This window comes from Rattus norvegicus, chromosome X (genome assembly GCF_036323735.1).
Source record: "Rattus norvegicus strain BN/NHsdMcwi chromosome X, GRCr8, whole genome shotgun sequence".
Lineage (NCBI taxonomy): Eukaryota > Metazoa > Chordata > Mammalia > Rodentia > Muridae > Rattus > Rattus norvegicus.
Genome location: NC_086039.1, coordinates 101,919,506 through 101,935,358, shown reverse-complemented (window position 1 = coordinate 101,935,358; position 15,853 = coordinate 101,919,506). Strand labels below are relative to the sequence as shown.

At 45.9% G+C, this 15,853-nt stretch overlaps 1 protein-coding gene across 6 annotated transcripts in view; it reads right to left on the bottom strand.

The window, feature by feature from the left end:
* The window catches only part of Drp2 (dystrophin related protein 2), a 50,661-nt gene that overhangs the window by 16,045 nt on the left and 18,763 nt on the right, over window positions 1–15,853 (bottom strand). For 5 of the 6 annotated variants that reach the window (XM_008773433.4, NM_023971.2, XM_063280292.1 and 2 more), the window contains 11 exons: window positions 12,127–12,290; window positions 10,049–10,205; window positions 8,948–9,068; window positions 6,672–6,940; window positions 6,159–6,305; window positions 5,679–5,757; window positions 3,645–3,705; window positions 3,247–3,308; window positions 1,926–2,000; window positions 705–906; window positions 409–494 (listed from right to left, as the gene is read on the bottom strand). In XM_008773433.4, the coding sequence (XP_008771655.1) occupies window positions 409–494; window positions 705–906; window positions 1,926–2,000; window positions 3,247–3,308; window positions 3,645–3,705; window positions 5,679–5,757; window positions 6,159–6,305; window positions 6,672–6,940; window positions 8,948–9,068; window positions 10,049–10,205; window positions 12,127–12,290 (1,423 nt within the window). Of the gene's footprint in view, window positions 1–408; window positions 495–704; window positions 907–1,925; window positions 2,001–3,246; window positions 3,309–3,644; window positions 3,706–5,678; window positions 5,758–6,158; window positions 6,306–6,671; window positions 6,941–8,947; window positions 9,069–10,048; window positions 10,206–12,126; window positions 12,291–13,439; window positions 15,356–15,853 lie in introns of those variants that run through there. The other variant, XM_008773436.4, reaches the window with a different exon arrangement.

The following is a 15,853-nucleotide window of genomic DNA, read 5'->3' as shown; positions in this document are numbered from 1 at the left end:
AGACAGAGAGACAGAGACAGACAGAGCACAGAGAGCAAGCAGACAGAGCTAAGTAAGGGTAGCGCCAGACATGGATGTTACAGGAGTGGGAAAGCAGATGCTTCCTTGGTGTAGAAACACACACTGGACAGCTGTCTCCACCCTCAAGAGAGGACAGTTCTTCTAGAACCTTCTCAAGGCCAGACCAGTAACATTAGCAACCACCTGAACATAAGATCCATTGCTTCAAACCTCATCTAATTCCCAGAAAAATGCACCTGGGAACTGAAAAACACCACTAAGTGGCCACATACCTCTCTGCTGAGTCACAAGGTCAAAACTCTGCTTATCCTATGGTCTCGCTCCTTTCTCCTCTTGCAATAACCCTCCCCCACCCAACATCACTGCAGATGCAAGAGTTGTACTCACACTGAAGTTTTTCTTTCACTTCAGTGCCACACAGGCATGCGATGCCAGTCTTAAAGGACAATGCTCGCATCTTTCCACTGCGGCCACTAGGTTTAAAGGAAGAGATAGGAAATGTGAAGATCTGTGAAAGGCTAAGGTCTTGGCAGTCTTTCCTTATTGCTTTGATCCCAACAGTGCACTGGCCAACCATGGGGTCCTGATGCAAGTACACCATGGGAACAAGCTCTTCCCACCATGGCCAATGGAGATGCCCCAGTGGATTAATCTGGACGGTTTCCAGGACTGAAAGCTTTTACCTATCAAAAACGTTGAGGAGCCAGTTGAGGCTCATGTCTACACACAGCGGCACGTTGACCAGGATGCCTCTTTCCTCCTCCAGTCGTTCATACAAGGCAGTCAAGCAGTGAATGACCTCCACCACATCCATTACATGTTCACTGGCCTGCAAGTCGTGCTCATTGAAGATCTCCAGAGCTGTAGTTAAAGTTACCAGATCCACTGGAAAGGAGAGAAGAAAGGAGGATAGAGTCTGAAGAAGCAGCCCCGGGATTTGATGAGGCAAGGCTATGGCAGCATCAAATCTGGTATTAAGTCCACACCAACCATTTGCAAGTCTGACATAAGCTTGACTTTTGCCATGACTCCCATCCTATGGAAGAGCAAGGCACCACAGGTCGCCCAAGTTAACAAAGCATGTCTCTGTTTACATAGGTTCTTTCACATCCGTTCTGAGGAAACAGTGAGACAAATGAGCATACCTCCTGCACTGCACTGACTCCTGAGGAATCATATCTCATTTCAAGTTTCTCTGTTTGCAAAGGTTTCTTTTGTCTTTTTAAAATAATCTTGGAGGTACAGAGGGCTGATCATACTAGGCACCCAAACTAGGCACTCTATCACCAAGCCAAACCCTTAGCCTAATATCAGATTCAATTGAAAACAGATTTGTTCATGAGCCCTGTTCCAGGAAGCTTAGTCCTAGTCACAAAGGGTGGTGCATGACTGGGTGAATGTGATATACATCAGGAAGACATTACAACTACCTGTGAGGCTGAGTCAGCCTGGCCAGAGCCCCCGGACAGAAAATTTAAGTGGACAATACTCCTGAGCAAGGCCAGAGGGGACAATAACACATCTGCAGCACGCTGATGACTAACCACGAAAACTTGCTTTTACAGCTCTGTTGCTGTGTCTAATAAGCCCAAGATGGTGGACCATGGAGCAAATACTGCCTGCTGCAAAGCAATTTCTTGATTGCCCAAGCCAATGAGGAGGAAACAGACTACGAATTGGATAGGTGTGGAGTTACTTTGAAAACTAGTCTGGGGCTTGGGGTGAATAGCAAGATCAAGTTTTTTTTCAGCCAAGACGTCCTAACAAGTGTAGTATGTATAGTGTTCCCATCAAAACAATCATTGGCTCTGGCCAGGGTGGGGGGTGCCAACAGGAAGAAGCAGACAGGTGGGGAACAGGAAGAAAGGGGCAAAAGCCATGGGAAAGAACAACTGAAGATGTACAGCGCAGGGCCTTCTGGACTCGGCGGAGCTTCATGGCAGTGCGGTAAGCTGAGAACTTGATGTTGTTCAGGTCAGCTGCAAAACATGAAGGAGACCCACTGAGATCAGAGAATTGTGAAGGAGAACAAGTGCCAACAAGGAGATGTAAGAACGGGGGTTGTTAGTGCAAGTGTGCGCCGAGGCAGCCACACAGGGCAACGATGTGGTATTGTGCAATGCAGTGCAACACACATACATCCTGCAATTCTTTACTAGACTTAATAAAAATAAAAACAAAATTAATGGCAAACCTGACCCTTGCTAAGTGTCCATTGATAGCTCCCAGACTCTTTGAGCTTTTGAAGAAGATTGTTATAGCATGCTGAAATCGTATTATGACCTACATATCAAAAGTAGGCCCTGGAAAACCTCTTGCATATATGTACCAGAAGCCATGTACAAGAACGCCTCAGCAGTGTCGCACACAGTCACTCTAAACTAGAGAGCCATGTGCCCACCAGCAATAGACTGGGTAAAGAAAGGCCATGCTCCATGGTATCCCCTCCAGCAGTGGAGTGTTCTAAGTGTAGTCATATGGGGAAACTTGTGACATACGCTATATTTCTAGTAGGCAAAGATAAGGCATGAAAGAGTCTCTCTCACTGCAGCTCAGAGACTGCCTTTCAAATCAGACTAGACTTCGCGTCTTCAAGCATAGCTCTCTAATGACGTTAAAATGGTCCAGAGGGAAATGGAGAGTATGCTGTTGAGGAAGATGCAGAGGGGCTGTTTGATCCTTTTAAAAGCCACCTTATTGAAGTACAATGGACGTGCAGGAAGGCAGATGTGAAGTGACAGTTAGGAAGCTAGTATTTAGTGTTTATAGCTTGATAAGTTTGGCGATAAGTATACATTACCACAACCTGTATCCTAAACCTATCCATTGCTACCAAAGTTTCCTCCCAACCTACTTTTTTAAATTACTATTAGCAGTGGCATGCTGCTGGTAAGAACATTTAATATCGAATTATTCTCTTGGTAAAACTTGACACATTAAAACAATACTATTAACTATACGCACTATGTCATACAGCAGATCTCTAGGACCTAGTCTTGTTGCGTAATTGAAATGGTAGCCTGTGACCATTGCATCTCTTATTTCAGTTAACATAACATTCTTTGGGTTTGTGTACATTGTCTAAATGGTGTTGCTTTCAGACTAAAGAGTATAATTCATTTTGTGCATATGGTACATGCTGTTCATCCATTCATTTACTGATGGAATACACAACAAAGACAACGGTACCGATTCCCGCCCTATGTAGGAATCTCGCATTCTCACCTAGGGTTTGGTATAACTCGGTCATCTTGGGATGGTCCCAGCATGTGGTCTGAGCCTGGTGGCTATAAACAAAAGCATCAATAGCACCAACATCACATTCCCAACATCCTTTGCAGACACACACACACACACACACACACACACACACACACACACCAGTTAGTGAAAGGTGGGTTGCAAGAAGCCGCACAATGCAGAGATAAACTCTAAAGATCCCGATGCCCCAGAGTTCACCATCACCCAGGCAGAACCTTAGCACTCCTTACAAGTTAGAGGAAGCATTGGACTAATCAGGGGAATCCCAACGCACAAGACGTGACAGAGTTTGGTAGCAGAAAGACAGGAGATGGAGGGGCTGGGCGGGTGATGACCAGCTTCTGACTCTGATGATCACTCACTTGATGTAGTAGGGGACTTTATTGGGAGAAATTGCTCTTTCCCAGGGAACTTGAACAGAAGCTGTTAAAAAAAGAAGAGAAAGAAAGCTGGCCACTAGTATTCTTCAAGCATCCTAGCCATCCTTAAATTAAATTTCTTAATTAGAGTAATCCATTTCATTTTATGTGATTTGTCTGCATGTATACATGTGCACCACATGTGTGCTTGGTGCCTGTAGAGGTCAGAAGATGGCATTATATCTCCTGGAATTGGAATTAGAGAGGGTTGGGAGTCACCATGTGGGGGCTGGTAATTGAAACTCTGTCCTCTGCAAGAGGAACAAGTGCTCTTAACCACCTCACTGGTTCATCTTCTTATACTCTGTGCTTCCTCAAAGGTGGTTAGACACGAAAGGAAATACCATTCACTTCCCAGTTAACAGCTCCCAGTGAGTGGCATTTACAAGAAACCCATGTTGTTGTTCCTTGATGTAAGAGCAGAGGAAGAGATTGTCACTCATGGCCCATGGAACCAGAAAGAGGGCTAGAACATGAACAGGGATACTTCATAACCCTACTATTTTCCCCAAGCAGGCTATAATTTTTACCTATTCAGCTGCAGGTAGCTGAACTGCTTCTGTGGCTATGAGACAAATAGAATTTTCTCTGGAGGCTCAAAGCCTTTCCCCTAGAAAGCCTATTTTCTCAGATCTGTGCAGAAGAGGGCGAGAGATGATACTGCCCATTTACCTCTTTCACCTCTCCGTCTGTATCATTGAGATCGTAATAGGAGAGGCCCAATGACCTGGCTCACTCCACCCACTCAGTGCAATGTTCCAGGCTATGAGAAATCCTCTGCAGATTTAGCTGTGTGGAACTGGTTAGAAGGCAATAATCCAAAGCATGTTTATTGAGCTCCTCCTATGTGCCAGATACTATGCTCATGCCTCGTGTGCACACCTAAGTTCCCTTTCTGCATATTTTTGACATCTCCTCTCCTACTTCCTTGGCCTAGGCCAGCCAGCAACACCTATTCACATGGATTATGGTGCAGTGAATTCTGAGTGGTCCCTCTGTTCCCACTTTGGCTCCCAACAATCTATTCTGAACATCATGCTGACGTGTAAATCAGATCATGTCACCCCACTCCTCAAACCTGATCAAAATCCTCTGTTGTGTTTGGAGTAAAATCTCAAGTTCTCACTTTTACCCACAAGGCCTTCTGTGCTCTAACATCTCCGCTCTTTCTGTTGCTTTCTTCTCCATAGGTCTCCTTGCTGTTCCTCAGCACACGTCCCTGAGCCCCTGCTTTATTAAGGGCTACATTTCTGCCTAGTGTGCTCCCTCGGGTATGCATGTGGTCCTTCTTTCATTGCCTTTAGAACTCTACAAACTGTCACCTTCTCAGTGAGAGCTCTGCAGCATCTCTTCCCATTAGCCACATGTGGTCAATTCTCACATCACCTTAGGACTCTGTAAAACTGTCACCTTCTCAGTGAGACCTCGACACAGTCTCTTTCCTTTAAGTCTAGTCCTCCCCCCCCACATGCCTTCCTTGCTTTAATATTTTCCATAGCACGTGTCACAAATTTCTCTTATACCTGGCTACTTATTTAATTATGATATGTTTCCTCCTCTAGAATATTAGCTATTCAAATCTAAGGATTGTTTTTTAATACCAGCATGGTCCCAGTGCCCAGAAAAGTACCTGGCTCACAATTAATACTGTAGCACAAATATGCTTATTTAATTTTTTAAAACCTAAAGAGCTAGGAAATCCCTCCCCCTCAGATGGGAAAGGTGAGATTCAAAAGGCTACACCAGTTTTTCAAATTTGCATAGCTCTTAGGCTGAGGCACAGTGGCTCTGAGCCGGTACTCTGTGACTGGAGAAGCTGGTCTTTTAACCACCACACTACACAACTTTTCCTCATTCCTTCTTGAATGCCAAGACACAGTAGTGGGCTCCCAACGAACAGACCCCTAGGAGACAACAGTAGATTTTTTGGAAAATGGCTCAGGTTCTGCTTCACGAAGTCTAATTTGATTCACATACTGGAGAGGAAGTGCTGTGACCCAGGCCCAAAGTCCCGGTGGGCATCCTGGAGCTGTTTAAGCCTCTCAGCAACTGACACCTATGGAAAGAACAGTGGGTTACTTCTATTACTTATTGTGGAGTCTGCACTTCTATTCCAATATCATCCGTGCTCACCCAACTCCCACCCTCCTCTAGCACCGACAAGGATCAAAGAAAAGCCCTCTTATTTCCAAGCTGTAGTAATTCTCTCCAGTCTAATCAGTGTGTTTAAATCTAGACAAGCCCTTGTCATTCTTCTAGTTCAGCCACTGCCCACAGCTTAGAAGTTGAGAGCTTTATTCTCGGACCCCTCAATCTCCACCATTGTTTTCCTGTGTAGCTTTCATTTCCAAACCATTGATATTCTTTGGGTTTGCATATACTCCCCTTCCACCCTGTCCCACAAGCTTGGCCAGAACCAAAGGCCTCCCCAAAGCTCATTTCAGCGTGCTCCTCTACCTGGAGCTGTTTCCAGCGGACGTTGATCTGTTCCAGAGCCCTTGAATTCTCCATTGACAAGTGCACATCAGAAATAGCAAGCTGGTGGGCCAGGTCATTCACTAACTTCACCCCGTCTTTCACAGGAGAGAATTCTTCTTTGAATAACTAGAAAACCAGAACCCGAGTGCCACAGCAGAGAGAGTAAGGAACAGGGCATGTTACTCAGTCACCTGAACTCTCCCCTGTCCATGTAGACAGTTAGTTTCAACAACACCTGGCTACTTTGCTATTTGTGCAATAAACCAAGACATGACTGGTCACTGGTCTTATCCTTTTCTTCTATTCCTTTCAGAGAAGCATAGCAAGAGAAAACAGTAGGACACAGAAGACTATAGACAAACCAGTCCCCAATCTAACCCATAAGTAAAAGATGCTCAGCGGAGGCCCAGACCAGCAATTAAGTCTCAGCAGAAGGAGCATCAGCATTGTGAAAGGACATTAGGTCTCAGTCAGGGAAGGATCCCTACAAACCTTGATGGCTTGGATATGCTCTGGGAGGGAATCGATAAAGAGATCTCCTATGGGCTCCCATGTGGCTCGGACTCCCTCTGCTTGGGTCAAAGTACTGCTCAGTTCCTCCATTGCCCCTTGGATCTCCAATAGATGTTCCAGGGTGTGCTCAATGTGGCGATGCTGATCCACACAGCGGGCTGTCAGCTTCTCCCACAGTTCACTGGCCACTGTTGCCTGCTTCCACACAAAGCGACTGAGGTTTTGAATCCGCTGTCTTGGGGAGGTATCTGTGAAGACAACCAGGAAGACAAGTCAAGCTAACTCAGCAAAGGCAACCCAGAGAAAGACCAAGGCAAACTTACTCCCTTATAAAATGCTTGTCTATCAATATGGACTTGGAGACGCAGGTGTGTGCTTCTTTATATACATAGTATTTACTCATTCTCTCTCTCTCTCTCTCTCTCTCTCTCTCTCTCTCTCTCTCTTTCTGTGTGTGTGCGCGCGCGCGCGTGTGTGTGTGTGTGTGTGTGTGTGTTGCACAGTGCTTGTGTGGAACTTAAAAGACAGTGTGCTGGAGTTGGCCTTCTCTTTCTACAAGGTGGTTCCCAGGGATTTAATTCATGTCAGGGTCCTAGGCAAGCACCTTTCCCAGCTGAGCCACCTCACTAGCACCCCATTCAGAGATTTCATAAAAGCTGTGTATCTTAAGATTATTATTAAGCTTTTCAATATAAGTAATAATATCGATATTTTCACCCTTTCCTAAAATGCTAATGTCTGTCATATCCCAAGAAGGATTTTGGCACTGGCATTATCTGCCCATTTGGTTTAGAGTTCCCTAGTTTTACCTACATTCACTTTTGTGCATGTGCATATAGACACATTTAGTTTTATGCAATCTTATGATGTCTTGTTTTATAAATCTACTGCTACATAAGAACATTTTAGTCCCCCCCCCACTTTTACATTAAGGTTTTCTCATTATTAAATGGTAAGGTAAAGAGTGAATAAAGTATTTTAAGTGTAGTGAAACTCAGTCATCTAGTCCTATTCATAGACCACTGGGAAATGATTTAGGCACCAGTATCTGCTAAAATCCAAAGGAAGATTTTTTTTTTTTTTTTTTTACGAAGCCCCAGCTCAGGAGTCTGGTATAATGTTTTCAGTTTTTCTATTTGGACTCTTCAATTTCAGGTGTCCTCTTTGTCCCTCAGACTACCTGTTGAGAGAGGACTTAGAGTCTATAGTGCCACGCTACATGGAACTGCCTAGCACTCTCTGGAGCTTGCCGTATTCGGGGCCCACTGAGCAGCAATTTATGTACTAACTGGACTACTGAGAGACCAGAAATAAACCGAGACCGTGAATAGAATCTACAAAGGACTCCACTGATGAGGACTTCTTTCTAGTCTATTTACTTCATGTGTCAGGGCTGAGGATTCTTTGTGGAAGGGTTTGCTAGAACATTACTCAGACGTGGTCGTTTATTGAAATCTAAACAGACGGTGGCCCTCCCTATGACATCAGGCCCAGATGTCATTAGGATCAAGTTGACAAGCCACAATCCATCTCAAAGGTCACTACCCAACTTCTTTGCTTTTAAGATTTATTTATTTATTTATTTATTTATTTATTTATTTATTTATTTATTTTAGTTGCTGGCTGTTACCAGTATTGCCAATGTCCCTCCATGTTGGAATAAAACAGATTATTTTCTAATGTTTTTTTATTTGTGCTACCTTTCCTCATTAGTATCTTCACAAACAAATATGAAAACAAAGGTGCGTATCACATGGACAGTAAGCACAACCCTGGGTTGTCGCTTAGGCGACAAACGATACTCCGAAAGAACACACTATTCTCATTCCCTGAGGTGCTTCAATTCACTTGTGTCTTTCTTTTCTTCTGTCTCTGTCCCCCTGTGTCTGTCTCTCTCTGTCTATTTCTTTCCCTCTTTTCACCTTCTTTCTTTCTTGTTTCCTTTCTTTCTTTGTTTCCTTTTTTCCTTCCTTCCCCCCCCCCCCCTCTCTTTCTATCTCATGACAAGTCCATACATAGCACTCTGAAGAGTCACATGCTTCAGGCCACATGCCAGTCAGTGAGCCCTGCTTCAAGCTCTTTCCTTTTTCTTACAGCCAACTGTGACTCTAGCCCCTGTCCGACTTTGGACGGACAGAGAAAACTGCCTTCCTGAGTTACAGCTGAGACAGGGAGCGTGTGAAAGGCACAATGGTGTTTGTTTAGTAGTTCCCGCAGCTCGAAAGGAAGTGGAGGAGGACAGGAAAGCCACCTACCTTTGCTCTCAGAATGAGACTCCTCTAATTCCTCAAATGGGTGCTGAGACAGGAAAGCCTGTGCCGATTCCAGCACAGAGTAGATATAGGGGCCTTTAGACTTCACTTCTTCCATAAAGGCCTGTGAAGGTTAGCAGCCGAGTTAGCTCTTCAACCACTTCAATTTTATCTCACATCAACAACCTTTCTTCTCAAGGTAAGTTGGTCCTGTAGCCCTACTAGGTGTCTCAGGCTTACCCAGAAAAAAAAAATTACCAGTCTTCTCAGAAAATAACTCTAATGCTAGAAAGTCTAGTTAGTGTGCAATGAGTCTAGCTGTGCCACAGAGTAGAAGAAATGTGGAGTAGGGCTTAGCTTTCCACAAGACTCAGTGTGAGATTAGCTTGGGTTTTACAATTAGCTCAAGGTCAGCCTGAGCTATATACGAAGTTTGACAGGCTTATGCAGTAAAAACTTGTCTCAAAACAACAACAAAAATCCTAGATAGAGTTGTCATTTTCTGATTCTGGAGATGATGCCATAGAAATATTTAAAAGTTCAGAAAACTGTAAAACACAAAATTAAAGAGAATTCCAGTATTTTCACCTAGAGTTAAACACTGTTAATGTTTTATTACATTTCCCTCCTGGGGCATCACTGTGTGGAGTGTGTGTGTGTGTGTGTGTGTGTGTGTGTGTGTGTGTGTGTGTGTGTGTTTGCATACATCTATATACATGTTTATGTAACTTAAATCCAGAGTTTTATTTTTTTTCTTTTCTTTTCTTTCTTTTTTTTTTTTTTCGGAGCTAGGGACCGAACCCAGGGCCTTGTGCTTGCTAGCTCTACCACTGAGCTAAATCCCCAACCCCCAGAGTTTTATATTTTGCATTTAAAACACCATATTATATCCATTTGTCCAAGTTCTCCTTATAAATCAAGGCAGTTTTAAATCGGAGAAAAGCCTTGACTCATTCTGTGGAGTGCAAGCCCTACACTAGGACTGCTATCACCATCACCTATTGCTTTAGGTGTCTGAGCAGCTGAGGGCCTGACTGTCAGGGTATTGTGAAAGGGTATTTCCTGCTGAGAGACTCCAGTCACACTTCCAGGAGTCTAACTTACAGCATGTGTCTCCTTCTCCTGTTGTACCAGGGCCACATCCCCTTGCAAGGGCAGCTGAGCTGACAATTCTTCATCCTTTTGGCTGAGCCAGTCAATAATCTCTTGGAGTGGGAGCTGAAGTTTTCCACTGTGGTCTGAGAAGGCCTCTAGGCGAGCGCTGCATGTAACAATAAGACCAGCGATTCCATCATCTTTTTTAAGTGGCAAAAATCTATTTTTCCTAACATTCCAGGCTTTTACATGAAGCTGTGATTCAAAGGAACTGCTCTAGCTGAAGTGCTGGGAGGCACTGATGAATGTCCCCGAGGTCCCACTGCATGGAGTGCAGTATTAAGAACAGTGGTTGGGAGCTAGCCTCCATTAAAATGGTTTAAAAGATCACTCTGTGGATCTTAGTCACTTCAGCTGCATGCCCAGAACCAGGCCATGAAGGGGAAGAAACTGAACAAGTGCATTAGGGGTGACAGCCATCTGGCTCCCATCTTGCCAAGAAGGAAACCAAATCACATCAATTTGCTCGGCTGCACAGGATGCCCTGCGCGCACCAGAGAAAGCAGTTGGTGGAAAGGGCAGGGTGGATGGTTGAATGCAGCCATGAACACAAGCAAGGATATATACACATCAGCAGCCTGAAGGGACTCAAAGGATGACAGAAGCATTGGCTCCAGTTTGGGAATACAGAAGAAATCATTTGTATGCTATAATCATAAGTCTGTTCATTCCTAATTCCCAAATATAATATGAGCTAAGGTGTAATCTAGGAGGTTGGAGGCTGGTCAAGCATGCTTCGGTGAAGCTACTAAGCCCATTCCTCTTAGCACTAACAACTGTCTTTGTTCACTGCTTCCCTATACCTGGAAAAAAATTTTCTCTTAGTCACCGTGTCAACTAATTCTTACAACAATCTTATGGGGTGAGCATGGCTATCATCCGAGGACGTTCATAACCACAGACTTAAGGGACCGACACGGGTCTTTGATTTGAATCTGGGTTATCTGACTCTACAACACACTCTCGATCCGCTTTTCTTCACTGCCTCACCTCATCGCCCGCCCCCTGAGCCCCACCCACAGAAGCCATGAGTTTGGGCTTTGATGGTAGGACATGGAGATTTTAAAAAGAATGAAGTACACACAGAAAGGCAGAAAGAAAACAACACGTAGAAATTCTCTTACGAAGTCGCACCTACCCTAGCTGAAGGCACATGGATGGGAGGGGGGCCATAAAAAAGATGCGAGTAGGCCGGAGATGCAGCTCAGGGGGTTGAGTACTTGCCTAGCTTGCACGAAGTTTGATTCCTATGCCCACAGAAACGGAATGTGGTGCTCTATGCCTGTAATCTGAGTACTCGGGCGGTGGAAACTGGAAGAGAAGAAGTTCTGGGCCCTTGGCTATGTGATGACTTTAAATGCAGTCTGGGATACATAAGACCCTGTCTCTAAATAAATAAATGAGTAAATAGTACAAAATACAATAAGGGGACGAGTGTATACAGATGAACCCCTCCAAAGCTGAGCAGTGGTGAGGGAGAGGAGGGGGAGATCACTTCATTTTTATCTACATATCAACACGTTTAGGTTTAGAGTGGATTTTCTCATGTTATATGAACGTACAATGCAATACTGTGAAGTAGGAAGGATAGGTATTATTTATTCTTCCATTGATTTCTTTTTCCTAAACAAACAAACAAAGCCAGGTGTGGTGGTGCTCACCTATAACCCTAGCACTGAAGAGGCAAAGGAAAAATGATTCCAAGGTTCAAGGCCAGCCCGCACTCTACAGAGAGTTCCAAGCCAGCCTGCACAGAAATCTCAGAACAAAATAAAACCAAGTGGAAGCTAAAGCTCCGAAAACTCAAGCAACTTTTCCAAGATGACACGCCTACTAAAAGCGAATTAAAATAGAAATAGCCTGACTTCTAACCCAGGTTTCTTCCTCTAGTGCCACAGAAAGAAGGGGAAAGGTAGAGAGTAAGGCTGGGTCAGGGGGCCACCCAAACACAAAGTGCAACAACGAAAGGAGCCCAATACTGTCCTAGCCAATTCCTAAAGCAACTGTTTTTAAGAGTTAGTCCTTACCGGAGGTTGTGAGACTTCTTTTTTATTTCATTCCAACACAGATTCATGGCTGATGGTTCCAGGGGGCCAACGGCTCCAACAGACCCGTTCAAGAGCTTTGGACTTAGGCAGGGATCCCCGGCACCATCCCAAGGTGGTGCAGGGATGGTGACCGCAGCTCTAACCTGGACAGAAACACAAATATTCTGTGGGTACCTGGACTTTCTCATGCTGAGCTAAGCGTGGGACACGAGTGAACGAGATGATAGAAAGCCTGGTCCCAGGGTCTTGAAATCCAGTCCTGTTTTGTGCAGGTGTGTATTCAAGGGAGTGAGCTGTAGGACTCTAGAGTCTCACCAATGGACGGGTCTTCTCTTGGGACAGGTGTGAGACATAGATGCTCAGTGTACTGTTATTGTTATTTACCCCCTGTTAGACATTGGGTTGGGATTACTATGCAAATGGGCTCCTGCATCCATTAAGAATCGAGGTGAAATTTGCCCGAGCATGAGCAACCACAGTATTCAACCTGAGCTACAGGCTCAATCCATGGGGGCTCCCACTTTACCCACGCTTTCGAAAATACAGCTGAGAGGCTGCCCCACACAGATTCAGAGAAGCCACAGATAAGCCAAACGACGTGACCAGTTCCCTATACCCTACTTTCCAAATGTACCTAGGCCTTTGAGGTCACCCCCTCCTCCAGTTTTAACCCACACTTCAAATCTCAGTCAAAAAGCCCACAAATCTTCCAAGGGCACTGGTCGTGAAGGTGAACGTGCCCTGAGAAAGGGCTAAAGGAACATCCTGGATTTTGCACTAAAAACACTCTGACCAATGTCGGCAGTCAAGGGGTTCAGTCTTGAAGCTTGCCAAAGTGCAGCTAGGGTTCTCAGACTCATTCTCTACTGTTGCTGTCCTGGGCAGTGGTAAGGCCCAGTAAGTACTATTGGGTCTAGGGGTCTAGTTGATCAAACCCTGAGCACAGTGCTGGGAATACCCAGCCAGGGGGCAGTAGAGGGTGAAGGCAGGGATATTGGAGAAAGCAATCTGTTTCTGAGCTGATCCACCCTACCCAAGGTGACTTCTGTGTCTGCCCACAGTCTTCCTTGTGCTTGCCTATCTAGCCGGCCCATCTAGTGGCTGGGACTCCTCAATTCCTCTCTTCGTCTTAAGACGAGTCTTATGAGAGTCTCCAGGCAATTAGGACACCAATCATCCCAGTAAAACTGCAGTTCAGGATCACAACGTGAAAGGAAAGTGAGGGGTCTGCCAAGTTCTGGGGGACAAGCTGAGAATCCAGCCCCTCATTGCAGCCTGTGTGCCAACCCTACCTGTGCCGCCTGAGGAGTCCATTGCAGGATCAGAGTGGTCCATGGTTTTCCCTCAGCAGGAATCGGGACCCCGTGTTTGGTGAGTGCAGACAGGCAGAATCTTGAAGAGCTCTGAGCAAGCGTGCTCTGGGTGACAGGCAGAGCTGAGCCAGGCCAGGAGGCAGGGGCTGCTACCCTGTTTGTTTACTGACCCCCCAGGAATCTAGAGGAGGCGGCCATGTCCGAGCCTACCCAGTGAATCAGAGCTTTGTTGCCGGGAATTCCAGCTAGCTCCCAGGCTGGCAAGGACTGTGGGAGTGGGACTGGGCATTCTATGGTGCTGAGAAGGGGTGTGGAGAGGGCAGCTCCTGTTGACTAACTTTCCCTTTCTATGGAAGACACAAAGTACTCACCGCCTCCAGGCCCAGCCCTGCTCTGAAGTGGACACAAAGATAAGACAAGTTCAGCAAATACATTTTTGAAGGCAAGTTTTACAACGCCTAATGGAAGATGATCTTGGGAAGTAAGCCTTGTTCTCATCTAAGTGAACCTCCCCCAAGGCAGGGAGGAAGGTGTGTGGCCCACCTGGCCACAGGGTCATGGAATGCTGCATTGGGAAGCTGGAGGAGCAGAATCCCTCTGCATTTGCTTATCCTCCGTGAGTACAGAGGCCAGAAGATTCACTGGAGGCCACTGTGAAAACAAGGCAGTGCTTCGCCCTGCTTTTGAGAGTTGAAAGGTAGAGCGAAAGCCATGATCAGTAGACCTCTATACCCTAATGGACTGAGTGACTTGACGGGCTCCGGGCCATCCCTTTAGGTCTCTGTAATGAGGATGCGAGACAATGAAATGTAGTAGCTTCATGCAGAGAGCCAGGGATGGAGACACTCCTGTGCCAGCTTGTGTTGTACTGGGTGGGATGGAGGGAAGCCCTTTCCATTATTCCACTGGCTGAGGCAGAGCCTCTCCTGGAAATGACCACTACTTTCCTTCTTCAGTAGACTTGCCTGAACAAAAGGTTAGCATTCGTCAGCTCAGCCCCACCCATGAGCACGTTTGGAAAACAGCATGTTTATACCAGAAAGGATTCTGTTGCTATCCTTATTTATCTCCCACAGTTTTCAGGGCTTTCCACAGTTCCACATTGTTTCCATGCTGAGGTCCGCCTACAGGAATAGCTGCCACAGCTGCCTGACCCTTTCTAGAGGCCCGTGTGGAGCCAACTGGGATGGCTGGAGGATGGCAGGGGATGAGTATCCAAGAGTGGGGAGCAGATCCTAGCTACAGGCATTACTTGTATTAGGAAAATTGGGCTAAAGCCAGTGTCACAAAGTCCTTTGGACCAGGGAATGCCCCAGAGTTGGAAACAGCCCTTTGTGACCCAGCCATGACCAGGCCTGGGGAAGAACACACAATGAGCTGGGCGCCATCAGTGGTAGCCTTTCATCTTCTCCAGCGCTCTTTCTTCTTCCTAACTCCCATCCAGCGCCCACACTGTTCTCTAGAGCCCCTTTCTCCCACCGAATCATGAAGAGTAATTGTTTTCTTTCCCATCAGTTGTTTTCTCTTTCTGGTCTTTGTGGCTACGATGTTTGCTACCCATGCCCCATCCACAATGGATCTCTACCCATACCCCAGATCCTTGAGACAATAATCCTACAGGAAGAAAACATACATGAAAACAGAAAAGAGGGACTGTGCCATGTCATTCACAACTGCACACTGAAGAATGCCCACCCAGGGAAGCTTTGTTGAGTGTGGGGGGCAGTGGGCAAAGGAAGTATCTCAGAAAGATTCAGGACTCTCACCATCCAGAGCCTGCCCCACATGGGGATGCATCCCATATGCAGCCACCAAACCCAGACACTGTTGCTGATGCCAAGAAGTGCATGCTGACAGGAGCCTGATAGAGCTGTCTCCTGAGAACCTCTGCCAAGCTTTATAAATACAGAAGCAGATGCTTGGAACCAACCATTAGACTGAGTATGGGGTTCCCAATGGAGGAGTTAGAGAAAGGGCTGAAGGAGCTGAAGGGGTTTGCAACCCCATAGGAAGAACAACATCAATCAACTAGATACCCCAGGGCTGCCAGGGACTAAACCACCATCCCAAGAGTACACAGGGATGGACCTACGGCTCCATCCACACATGCAGCAGAGGATGGTTTTGTCCAGCATCAATGGGAGAAGAAACCTTTGGTCCTGTTGAGGCCCAATGCCACAGTGTAGTAGAATATCAGGGCGGGGAGGTGGGAAGGAGTGGGTGGGTGGGTGAGGGAGCACCCTCTTAGAAGCAGGGTGTAGGATAGCAGGTTTCTGGAGGGGAAACCAGAAAATGGGATAACAGTTAAAATGTAAATAAAGAAATGCAATTTAAAAAAGAGAAAATTAAAAGAGAAAGATTCAGGCCTCTCAATCTTGACACTGAGAACCACA